The 12,446-nt window shown below is 48.4% G+C and overlaps 1 protein-coding gene across 1 annotated transcript in view; it reads right to left on the reverse strand.

Moving 5' to 3' along the window:
- Positions 1 to 8,830, reverse strand: part of LOC144510584 (granzyme K-like) — a 52,659-nt gene extending 43,829 nt beyond the window's left edge. Inside the window, exon 1 of the mRNA XM_078240184.1 lies at positions 8,771 to 8,830. Within this exon, the coding sequence (XP_078096310.1) occupies positions 8,771 to 8,828 (58 nt within the window). The 5' untranslated portion in view covers positions 8,829 to 8,830. The remainder of the gene's footprint in view (positions 1 to 8,770) is intronic.
- Positions 8,831 to 12,446: the final 3,616 nt, after the last annotated feature.

Below are 12,446 nucleotides of genomic sequence, written 5' to 3' on the forward strand. Positions count from 1 at the left end.
TCCAAGTGTGGTCTGACCAGGGTCTTATATAGCTGCAACATTATCTCACGACTCCTCCACTCAATTCCTCGATTGATGAAGGCCAGTACACCATACGCCTTCTTAACCACAGCCTCAAACTGCCAGCTGCTTTGAGCATCCTATGAACTCGGACCCCAAGATCCTTCTGATCTTCCACTCTGCCAAGAGTCCTACCATTAATATTATATTCCGCCATCCTATTTGACCTGCCAAAATGAACCACCTCCCACTTATCTGGGTTGAACTCCATCTGCCACTTCTCCGCCCAGTCTTGCATCCTACCAATGTCTTGCTGCAACTTCTGACATCCCTCCACATTATCCACAACTCCTCCAACCTTTGTGTCATCAGCAAACTTACCAACCCATCCCTCCACTTCCTCATCCAGGTCATTTATAAAAATCACAAAGAGTAAGGGTCCCAGAACAGTTCCCTGGGGCACTCCACTGGTGACCGACCTCCATGCAGAATCTGACCCATCTATAACCACTCTTTGCCTTCTGTGGGCAAGCCAGTTCTAGATACACAAAGCAATGTCCCCTTGGATCCCATGCCCACTCACTTTCTCAATAAACCTTGCATGGGGCACCTTATCAAATGCCTTGCTGAAGTCCATATATACTACATCTACTGCTCTTCCTTCATCAATGTGTTTAGTCACATCCTCAAAAAATTCAATCAGGCTCGTAAGGCATGATTTGCCTTTGACAAAGCCATGCTGACTATTCTTAATCATATTATACCTCTCCAAATGTTCATAAATCCTGCCTCTCAGGATCTTCTCCATCAACTTACCAACCACTGAGGTCAGACTCACTGGTCTATAATTTCCAGGGCTATCTCTACTCCATTTCTTGAGTAAAGGAACAACATCCGCAATCCTCCAATCCTCCGGAACCTCTCCCGTCTCCATTGATGATGCAGAGATCATCGCCAGAGGCTCAGCAATCTCCTCCCTCACCTCCCACAGTAGCCTGGGGTACATCTCATCCGGTCCCGGCGACTTATCTAACTTGATGCTTTTCAAAAGCTCCAACACACCCTCTTTCTTAATATCTACGTGCTCAAGCTTTTCAGTCCACTGCAAGTCTGCGCTACAACCGCCAAGATCCTTTTCCATAGTGAATACTGAAGTAAAGTATTCATTAAGTACCTGATGTGCGATATAACTCACGAGGCTAGAGGGACTCGGGGAAATAAAGGCTTTTATTGACTACAACAATAGAGCTACCATATATAATACACGATCCCAGACTAAAGGGTCCCAGACAGAGCAGTGACCTTTATACCTCTCCCAGGAGGCGGAGCCCGACTGGGATGTACCACAAGAACTATATTACAGGTAGACCAGCCCAACCCTAACCCCAACAGTAACATGTAGAACAGCCCAACCCTAACCCCAACAGTAACATATATACAGACTCATAGTACTGGCCAGACCCTGGCTCAGCACTACCTGGTGGGAACCAACAATGGTTCACCACATTCACCCCTCCTTTGAAAACAAAGGCCGGCGGGGTACAAAAACACAGAACAATTGTTCATCAGTCTATATGTTCAGACGGTCTGGGGGACCGCACCGTTGTTGTGACCTCCTCAACACCGGCGACAACACCGGTGTAGGCACTCGCGGTGGCGTTCTCCCCAAGGCGGTGTCCAACGGCTCCTCCAATGTCTCACGGGCCGGTAGACCCCGAGGTGGTGACAATCTGCTGAACTCGGGCACACCTTGAAGTGGCGACCATCTCCTGGACTCAGGCAAGCTGTACACGGGAGGAAAAGGGTTAAGTGGTGGTCCCGATGCTGCCCGCGCCGTGTCAGGAGGGGAAACAATAGTTGGGGGGTCTCTAACAGGAGGTATGGGAGCGACAGGGGTTTCCAAGCCCCCTGCTGGCGCCAGGTCTCGAATCGAGACCGTGTCCTCTCGCCCATCAGGGTATGCCACATAGGCATACTGAGGGTTGGCGTGGAGGAGATGGACCTGTTCAACCAAAGGGTTGGACTTGCGGGTCCTAACATGTCACCGCAGGAGGACAGGTCCTGAGTACGTCAACCAAGACGGTAATGAGGTCCCAGAGGAAGACTTCCGAGGGAATGAAAACAGTCTCTCATGGGGAGTAGCGTTGGTTGCCGTACACAGGAGTGAGCGTATGGAGTGGAGCGCATCAGGGAGCACCTCTTGCCAACGGGAGACTGGAAGGCCTTTAGACTTCAACGCCAGTAAGACAGCCTTCCAGACTGTAGCATTCTCACGTTCAAGCTGTCCGTTACCCCTAGGGTTGTAGCTCGTGGTTCTACTAGAGGCAATCCCGTATGAGAGCAGGTATTGCCTCAAGTCATCGCTCCTGAATGACGAGCCCCTATCACTGTGGATGTAACAGGGGTAACCGAACAGGGTGAAAAGATCACGAAATGCCTTGATAACCGTGGCAGCGGTCATATCAGAACAGGGAATGACAAAAGGGAATCGTGAGTACTCATCAACCACATTGAGGAAGTACACGTTCCAATCTGTCGAGGGAAGGGGACCCTTAAAATCCACACTCAGTCTTTCGAAGGGACGAGTGGCCTTAACGAGTTGTGCCCTGTCAGGTCGGTAAAAGTGCGGTTTGCATTCCGCGCATACCCGGCAGCTTCTGGTTATGGACCTGACATCCTCCACCGAGTAGGGTAGATTGCGGGCTTTTATGAAGTGGTAGAGCCGAGTGACCCCCGGATGGCAGAGGTCATTGTGGAGAGCCTGCAATCGATTCTCCTGCATACTAGCGCATGTTCCATGCGACAGGGCATCCGAGGGCTCGTTGAGTTTCCCTGGACGATACATGATGTCGTAATTATAGGTGGAGAGTTCAATTCTCCACCTCAAGATCTTATCATTCTTGATCTTGCCCCGTAACGTGTTATTGAACATGAACGCCACGGACCGTTGGTCCGTGATCAGGGTGAACCGTTTTCCCGCCAAGTAATGGCGCCAATGCCGGATGGCCTCCACAATGGCCTGGGCCTCCTTTTCCACCACCGAATGTCGCATTTCGGGGCCTTGGAGGGTGTGAGAGAAAAAGGCGATGGGCCTGCCCGCCTGGTTAAGTGTGGCGGCCAGGGCGAAATCCGATGCATCACTCTCCATCTGGAAGGGGATGGACTCATTGATAGCGTGCATCGTGGCTTTCGCGATGTCAGCTTTTAGTTCTTCAAAGGCCAAACGAGCCTCTGGTGCTAGGGGAAAAGAGGTAGACTTGATGAGCAGACGGGCTTTGTCCGCGTAATTGGGAACCCACTGTGCGTAGTAAGAGAAGAAGCCTAAGCATCTTCTCAGTGCTTTTACGCTAGTGGGCAGGGGAAGTTCAAGGAGGGGACGCATACGGTCTGGATCAGGGCCAACGACCCCGTTTTCCACCACGTATCCGAGGATAGCTAGGCGGCGCGTGCGAAATACACACTTCTCCCTGTTGTAGGTCAGATTCAAGCAAGATGCAGTGCGTAGGAATCTAAGAAGGTTGGCATCGTGGTCCTGCTGGTCATGGCCGCAGATGGTGACGTTATCCAGGTACGGGAAGGTAGCCCGCAGTCCATTATGGTCCACCATTCGGTCCATAGCACGCTGGAAGACTGAGACCCCATGGGTGACACCAAAAGGAACCCTTAGAAAATGGTACAAGCGACCATCCGCCTCAAAAGCCGTGTATTGTCGGTCCTCTGGGCGAATGGGGAGCTGGTGGTAAGCAGACTTTAGGTCGATGGTGGAGAACACCCGGTACTGCGCAATCTGGTTGACCATGTCAGATATGCGCGGAAGGGGATACGCATCCAGCTGCGTGTATCTGTTAATGGTCTGACTATAGTCCATGACCATCCGGGGTTTGTTCCCACTCTTGACCACCACGACCTGCGCTCTCCAAGGACTAGTGCTAGGTTGTATGATCCCTTCCTTGAGGAGCCGCTGAACCTCAGATCGAATGAAGATCCGATCCTCAGCGCTGTAACGCCTGCTCTTAGTCGCGATGGGCTTGTAGCCTGGCACGAGATTCTGGAATAAAGAGGGTGTGGTAATCTTAAGCGTCGAGAGGCTACAGATGGAGCGCATTGGGCAATTTAGAGGCTGCGAGTCTCCCACTGAAAGCGGAGGGAGTGGCCCACCGTACTGCAGGGTTACACTCTTCAAGTGGACCATGAAATTTAGTCCTAGGAGTATTGGCGCGCAAAGGTGCGGTAACACTAGGAGCTTGAAGCTCTCGTAAACCGTGCCCTGCACCGTCAGATTTACCACGCAACTCCCTAGCACGGTGACAGACCGGGACCTTGACGCCATCGAAATTGTCTGCTTGACAGGCTGAATCCGGAGGCCACACCGCTTCACGGCGTCGGGGTGAATAAAGCTCTCCGTGCTCCCGCTGTCAAACAGACAATAAATCATGTGTTTGTTTACCTGTATGTCCATCATGGACTTATCGAGTCTGTGAGGCTTTGCCTGGTCCAGGATAATCGACGCCACCGTTGGTTCGTGGGCACAACTGCAGGCAGCTGAGATGGATGATGACGACCCCTGCTGGTCATTCGCGGTCGGTGCCGACCAACATGGCTGCCCCCATAGGTCGCACGTGGGTGTTGGCGCCAAAACCAGCGGCTCCTGGTGGTCGCGCGTCTGTTGCGACTCCGTCGTCTGGAATGGCGACGTCCTGGCCTCGCACGTGGAAGAAGCCCTCGACGATGCCGACGACGAGGAAACCGGCTCCGGGGAGTCACGCGCCGCACTGCTGTTCCTGGATGGAAGTTTGGATCGGCATACCTTCGAATAATGCCCCTTCTTGCCGCAGGCGGAGCACAACACCGCTTTAGCGGGACATCGCTGCCGAGGGTGCTTCACTCCCCCACAGAAGTAACACCGCGGGCCGCCTGGAGCTGCTGCCATCATCGGGCCCGAGGGTGGGAACGCCATCACGCAGTTTTTCGGCCCCGCTGAATGAAGTGGGGTCTGTGACTGCCCCTGCCACGCTGTCTCCACGTGGTCGTCGACGTACATCGTCAGACTTTTGGAGGCCGTTTCTAGCACATCCACTAGCTCTATGGACTTAGTGAGATCGAGATTACCTTGCTCCAACAGCTGAAGGCGGATGTAAGACGAGCCGATTCCCGCCACAAACGCATCTCGAGCGAGGTCGTTCATGTTCTGGTCTGCCGACACTGCTTTGCAGTTACAGCCCCTGGCTAGCTGTAGGAGCTCGCACGCGTACTGTTCCGTCGTTTTGCCGGGCTGCCGCCGTCGAGTGGCTAAGAGATATCGAGCATGCATCTCGTTCGGCGGTTTAATGTAGCGCCTCTTAAGAAGCTCGAGGGCCCCTTTGTAGTCGGTGGCCCCACGGATCGCTAAATATACAGCGTCGCTTACCCTCGCGTGGAGGACCCGGAGTCTGTCGGCATCGGTGGTGACCGCTGCGGAGGCTTCGAGGTAATCCTGAAAGCATTTCAACCAGTGGTCGAAGGTGTTAGGGGCACCCGCCGCACGTGGGTCCAACGTAAGCCGTTCGGGTTTAAGCATTTGCTCCATGTTCTCTGTGTCGTTTTTTTTTCAACGAAGAGAGTTCAATTGTAGTCAATAAAATTGATGCGCGATATAACTCACGAGGCTAGAGGTACTCGGGGAAATAAAGGCTTTTATTGACTACAACAATAGAGCTACCATATATAATACACGATCCCAGACTAAAGGGTCCCAGACAGAGCAGTGACCTTTATACCGCTCCCAGGAGGCGGAGCCCGACTGGGATGTACCACAAGTACTATATTACAGGTAGAACAGCCCAACCCTAACCCCAACAGTAACATGTAGAACAGCCCAACCCTAACCCCAACAGTAACATATATACAGACTCATAGTACTGGCCAGACCCTGGCTCAGCACTACCTGGTGGGAACCAACAATGGTTCACCACAGTACCTCTGCTATTTCTTCCGGTTCCATACACACTTTCCCACCGTCACACTTGATAGGTCCTAGTCTTTCACGTCTTATCCTCTTGCTCTTCACATACTTGTAGAATGTCTTGGGGTTTTCCTTAATCCTGCCTGCCAAGGCCTTCTCATGACCCCTTCTAGCTCTCCTAATTTCCTTCTTAAGATCCTTCCTATTAGCTGTAGACTCTTCAAGATCTCTAACATTACCTCGCTCCCTGAACCTTTTGAAAGCTTTTCTTTTCTTCTTGACTAGATTCATTACAACCTTTGTACACCACGGTTCCTGTAACCTACCATAACTTCCCTGTCTCATTGGAACGTTGCTATGCAGAACTCCAGATAAATATTCCCTGAAAATTTGCCACATTTCTTCCATACATTTCCCTGAGGAAACCTCTCAGGGAAGTTACAGTAACATATGGGGAGGGAAATGTTAAAATGATTTTTACACAACATTGGATATTAACATTTTTACATCATATATGATTGCATTTGATCCCATCATCCTTTAGTTTTGTGTATAATTACATTCGCGATATAAACCAAGGAAACTTCTATGTACCCGAACACTGCAATTTTGTAAACGAACCTTACGGCAGGTGCAAAGCGAGGGCACTGCCAACTTACATTTCACATTATAACGGAATAAATATACTCACTACCCTAAAACTCATGGTTCCTCGATCTTGTCAGCCAAATAACAGCCTAATAGTAGTGTACTTACTGAAGGTAATGAGGAAATTCAGGGCCATTATGAGAAACATTAACAATAGACTGCCAGATAGAAGATGTAAACCACTTCTAGATCCCCAAAAACTGTGTAAACCTTGACTGATTCCATCATAGAGAAAAGATTAAAAACACTCAACTGTTCTGAAAATGGTTCATACACAGATTACAGCTTCTGTAACTTACAGATTGCAGTGTGCTGCAGTCAATACCCATCCTGGTTTGATTAATATTCCTCCACACTCATGACGTTGATGAAGTTGGATTGATGCCATGTAAGGTTTGGAATGAGGTCTAACATCTTTACCCCCAATGATTTCCACAGCGTCATCTGAAAGAGCAGACACAGAGAAACTGTATATTGGCTGAGCAGAGAAATGTGACTGATATAGAGAACACACAAGTGCTGAAGTGTATATGGTCTGGTTAGAATCATGTGGTGAACCATCGTTGATTCCCACTGTGGGATTGTTCTCATGTTGTTGTTGGGCTAGGGTGTTCCCACTGTGGGATTGTTCTAATGTTGTTGTTGGGCTAGGGTGTTCCCACTGTGGGATTGTTCTAATGTTGTTGTTGGGCTAGGGTGTTCCCACTGTGGGATTGTTCTAATGTTGTTGTTGGGCTAGGGTGGGTTTGATACACCTGTGGTTGTTACTGTTTTGGTACATCCCAGTCGGGCTCCGCCTCCTGGGAGAGGTATAAGACCCCCTGCTCGGGCGGGACCTCGTCAGTCTGGGATAGTGTGTTAACGTTCTATTAAGTTCCATTGTTAGACAATAAAAGCCTTCTGTTACCGAAGCTTCGTGCCTCGTGTTCAATTGACGCGCATCAGATCACTAATTGTTCCAATACTTGGTTAAATCTGGAGACTAAAAATGGAGCTTGCACCTGAAATTTAGCACTGGTCTTTATCTCTGTGGAAGGGAGAGCTATGGGTGCCGCTTGGCATGGGAAAACAGACCTTCCAACTCCACAAAAAGAGATATTTTCACAGTTTGGAGCCATTTCCCAGTGGCCTTCAGCATTCTCTCTCGGTAACACTTTTCATACTTAAGACCTGGGATAAATAGACGGTAGAAACTCTGTCCAATCATGCCCCTTGCAGAAAAGGCAAAATAAACTTGTTTTAACTTTTACTTAAATCTGGTTCCAAGACATTGAATTGTAGATAACGAGATCTGTTTCTCTTCCTCACATCTCTCTAATTCTTTCAGGAGTACAATTTACAGCCACTAAATGTCCTTTAGGATTTTGGCCCAGTGGTATTCTTCACATACACAATGGGGGGTAGATTTGACTGTCTTGAAGCCACTCCGCCATCTGCAAGGCTAAATTCACAATGTGACAAAATATTGGACACAAGTCAGAAAGGAGGAATTCAGTTGATTGATGCCTTTACCTCTTAGACACTCTGGGGATATGGAGCTACTCATTTTGGATTTAAACTGACAGTTGGCTGATGGAGAGGGGTGTAAGTGAAGGAGATCCCAGGTGGTCTGGAGGCTGCTGGAGCGAGTGAAACATCTGGCAGCAAGAGATATAGCAGTGGGGTGGGTGCAGCAAGGGCTGTTCACAGGGTGAGGGTGAAGCACTGAGGGCAGAAGAAGCTGCAACTTTTCTCATTGAGCTCACCAGAGCACTCTTGGCTCCGGGACAATAAGGAAGGTTTTAGAACTTACCTGAGGATGTGCTGGTTTCCTGCCTACTCTACCTGGAGAGACAGCTGTGCTTTAAAATACATTCAGAGTTACCTGTAACCATGGGACCCTAGAATTCTTCATCTGGTGTCTGGTGGGGGCTTCATCTACTCTCAAAGCCAAGCATTGAAATTGGAAAGGGAACAGAGTGGGATTTGGAGCTGCTCCTTTTTAACTGCTGTTCTCATTTCACCTTGATCAGAATGAATTAAAATTCCCCTTTTCATTTCCATTATATTTCTCGCAGTTATGCTTTTCATAGCTCATACTAATTGGAATTCTCTGTGTGTCCAGAATACAAACTCACGCATACATTTCGACTCATCATTCTTATCAATATAGGTAATGTCAAAATACTTTGGCATACTTACCACCTGGTGTTAAGAAGTAAATAATCATTGCAGATCTGAAGAAAGCCTGAAATAACATTGTTGCAGTCAAGTTGTGAGTAGTGTTTTTGCACATTCTGACTTTTTATAACAAAGATCAAGGATGTGGTTTGTTAGTGTGGTTTGATGTGTTCTGGAACATCTTTCAGTAACTTTTGCAATTTCGCTGAAATTTCTTGTATTTAAAACATGTTAATTCCTCATTTTGGAGTGACACTGACATTTTGAAGAAATGTTGATGTCACCTCTGGTTCATGGGTGTGCTATCACTGTAAATAAATTGCACTGATTAAAACTCATTGGATGGGCACTTGAATTTTCTGGTCAGTTGAAAATGTTGTGATTTGGACTTTGGAATCCTCTTATCTCAAGGTCCCTCCCAGTCCTCCCACCCTTCTGATAGTATTCCATTATATGATGAACATTCATTTGATGTCAACGTCGGTGTAACTAGTTTCCAGACCCTTGTGTGTTGTCAGGGAGATGTGCTTAAATCTTTATTAGCAGTGTGTTATGAGAAACATTTGAATCCTTATTCCTCAAGGAACAGTTGAGAATAGCTCTTCAGCAATGATACTCTAGTAGCATTTGGTTCTCCCCACTGTGAGTTTCTGAACCCAAGATATGAACTTAGCATGAGAGCTCTCAGCTGGTCCACATCTCATTAGTGGCAGTATTTGCTTCATTCGATGGGTTGAAAGTTTCAAGCCTTTTCACACTTGGTGTCGCTTTTTCAGTGGACTTTAAGTTGACAGAGTGAGCCAAGTAGCTGGTCACCACTGACCAGAGATAAGATCAAATCCAGCAGGTCATAAGGTCATAATGTCCAAGCATGAGTGCACTCATCCACTCAGTGATGGTTTGGCCATCCCCTGAGATGACAGGGAATGGTTGGAGGACTGGAGGAGATGTTTCCAGATTATCTCATTTAACTTCTCCTTGACATGAGTTTGCGGGTGATGCCCCAGAATTATCAGCCAATGTTTAAGTGTGTAGCCCTTGTCCCCCAGCAACCTTCCCTGCAGAAGCACAGGCTGCATGGTGGCACAATGGTTAGCACTGCTGCCTCACAGCACCAGGGACCCGGGTACGATTCCTGGCTTAGGTCACTGTCTGTGTGGAGTCTGCACGTTCTCCCCGTGTCTGCATAGGTTTCCTCCGGATGCTCTGGTTCCCTCCCATAATATGAAAGATGTGCTGGATAGGTGCATTGGCCATGCTAAATTCTCCCTCAGTGTACCTGAACAGGCACCGAAGTGTGGTGACGAGGGGATTTTCACAGTAACTTCATTGCAGTGTTAATGTAAGCCTCCTTGTGACACTAATAAATAAACTTAACTGAGATGTTCTGACCTTTTGAAAATCCCAGGCAGCTGTGAGTGGTTGAGGATATAGGAATCACAGAAACTCCCAGGAAACAAGCACACGCATGCAGGATGTGCTTGCGATGGTCGCAGAGGAGTTGCACGTTGATAGAATGGTAGTGCTAGCAGAATATAAACGTTAGGGGCTGCTGCCAGGGAGGCCGTTTCGTCACAAGAGTGCAGTCTATTGCACCCTGCACTCCTGGGAAGTGTACAATAGCTGCAAAGACAAAACTTTCAGCCTGGCTATCCTTGTCTCGAGCAAAGCTGGCATAATAATGAGCCTTGCTGTAAAGGGACCTCCTTCATACATTGATTATTGCAGATTGGGGGATTCTGTGGAGGTCCCGTGTTGATCCATGTAAAGATCCTGAGGCAAATAAATTGAGTGCTGCCGTTACTTTCAAAGCCATTGGTAAGTGGAAGCCTCCAACCTCTTCCTGGCGCCAGGTCGTCAGGAAGAATTTGGCATATGTGATATATGAGGTCTCTGGACAATTGCAGGTGTTCCTGGCACTGCCTCTCACTCATTTTTAAGTAGGAGGTTCTTCCTTGACAAACCTTTGGTCTGACAAGTCACCACTGCATCTGAATTCACCTTCCTTACTCTCCTGTTCATGCTCAGGCTCCCGTTGGCCATTTCCCCGTGCAGTGCCTCCTGTTGAAGCTGCCAATGCTTCTCTCTCCTTCACCTCCTGCATTGAATGAGGACTCTGTGAAATGCAGCCTTGACACCTGGATTCATTCTGCATTTTGTCTTCTCTCGAAAAGTAAACACTGAAGACAAGAATAATTAAGGGGTGCAGAACGGGAAGACATGATTATGGGGTTGCACAGCTTTGGGTGTTTGGATTGTATTGTACTTGATGCACCTTGCCCCAGAGATGCTAGCGCCCACATAGAGATAAGTAACGTCTCATGCCAGAGGTGTAACATCTAGAGCCCTGTGGGGCAATGACAAGTTGTGAATGAAGAGATTAAACCGAAATGGCTCTGTACTCCAGTCTTTGAATGGGCATGACAATGACCTCTCAGTTGTTCATGGTCTATGAGTGGAATCCGTTTGGCCACTGATGAATGGCATTCATTGTTAACCCATGCCTGCCCTTCACTGATCGGATGGCTGAAATGCTCTGCCGCTCTGCCTCCTTCACTATTGCCTTCACCGTCCAAGGCTGCATTCTGCCCTTATACTCAATCGACATTGAGACTTTGCTGTGAGACTGTTGAGTTTTGCCTATCCGTTCAACAGTGCTGAATGAAATAGCTGGAGTTAGGTTGTTTCCTGAGCAGTGAGGTCTCTGTCCTTTGAAACCAACCTGGATCCCAGCCACTGTAGCAGACCCAGTCAGTGGGTGTGCGTCCCAGGAAAGAGCCCCATAGCCCAATGGAGCAGTCCTCCCACATTGCCACATATCTTACTTTCATTTTTGCACAATGCCATTGTTCTGGGCCCTCAGGATGGTGCTGCTGCACTTGTACTTAAGGACCGAGCTTGAACTTCCCTCACTATCCACATGCCTCCAATTTACCTGGAGCATCACAATGCGCAGGTAGAACTGGCCCGTTATTCTCCAGCCTCCTGCATACCAGATCCCATTGTTGTGGTGGTGGACATTCCGACCCTTCACCCGAGCCCATCACTTGATCAGCCGTGAGCTGCCCATGCCCCATGTGGACAACTACCCACCCCATATGAAAGCTGTGTACACAGTAACAAACAGCAAGGAGAAGTCTGCAGATTGTCTATCCAACTGCTCAGTTGCATCAATACAGCCTGGAGATGCAATCACTTCTCTAGTATAGATATATAACACAAACTTTCAAGGCAATATGTTGTAGTTTTTCTTGGTAAATAGTTCCTGGAAAAAAAAACTGCTGCTCCAGCGTACACCTCCATTTTAATCAGTTTCCATCCAGTAAAGGAGTGACCCAGCAACGGTTTGTTGCTCCTGCAATGACCAATATGTTCAATATGGGGGCAGCATGGTGGCACAGTGGTTAGCACCGCTGCCTCACAGTGCCAGGGACATGGGTTCAATTCCCAGCTTGGGTCAGTGTCCGTATGGAGCTTGCAGGTTCTCCCCATGTCTGCATGGGTTTCCTCCAGATGCTCCGGTTTCCTCCCACAGTCTGAAAGATGTGCTGGTTCAGTGCATTGGCCATGCTAAATTCTCCCTCAGTGTGCCCGTACAAATGTGTGGAGACTGGGGGATTTTCACAGTAACTTAATTGCAGTGTTAATGTAAGCCTATTTGTGACACTAATAAATAAACTTAAAACTTAAACAATGA

Source organism: Mustelus asterias, chromosome 1, assembly GCF_964213995.1.
Source record: "Mustelus asterias chromosome 1, sMusAst1.hap1.1, whole genome shotgun sequence".
Lineage (NCBI taxonomy): Eukaryota > Metazoa > Chordata > Chondrichthyes > Carcharhiniformes > Triakidae > Mustelus > Mustelus asterias.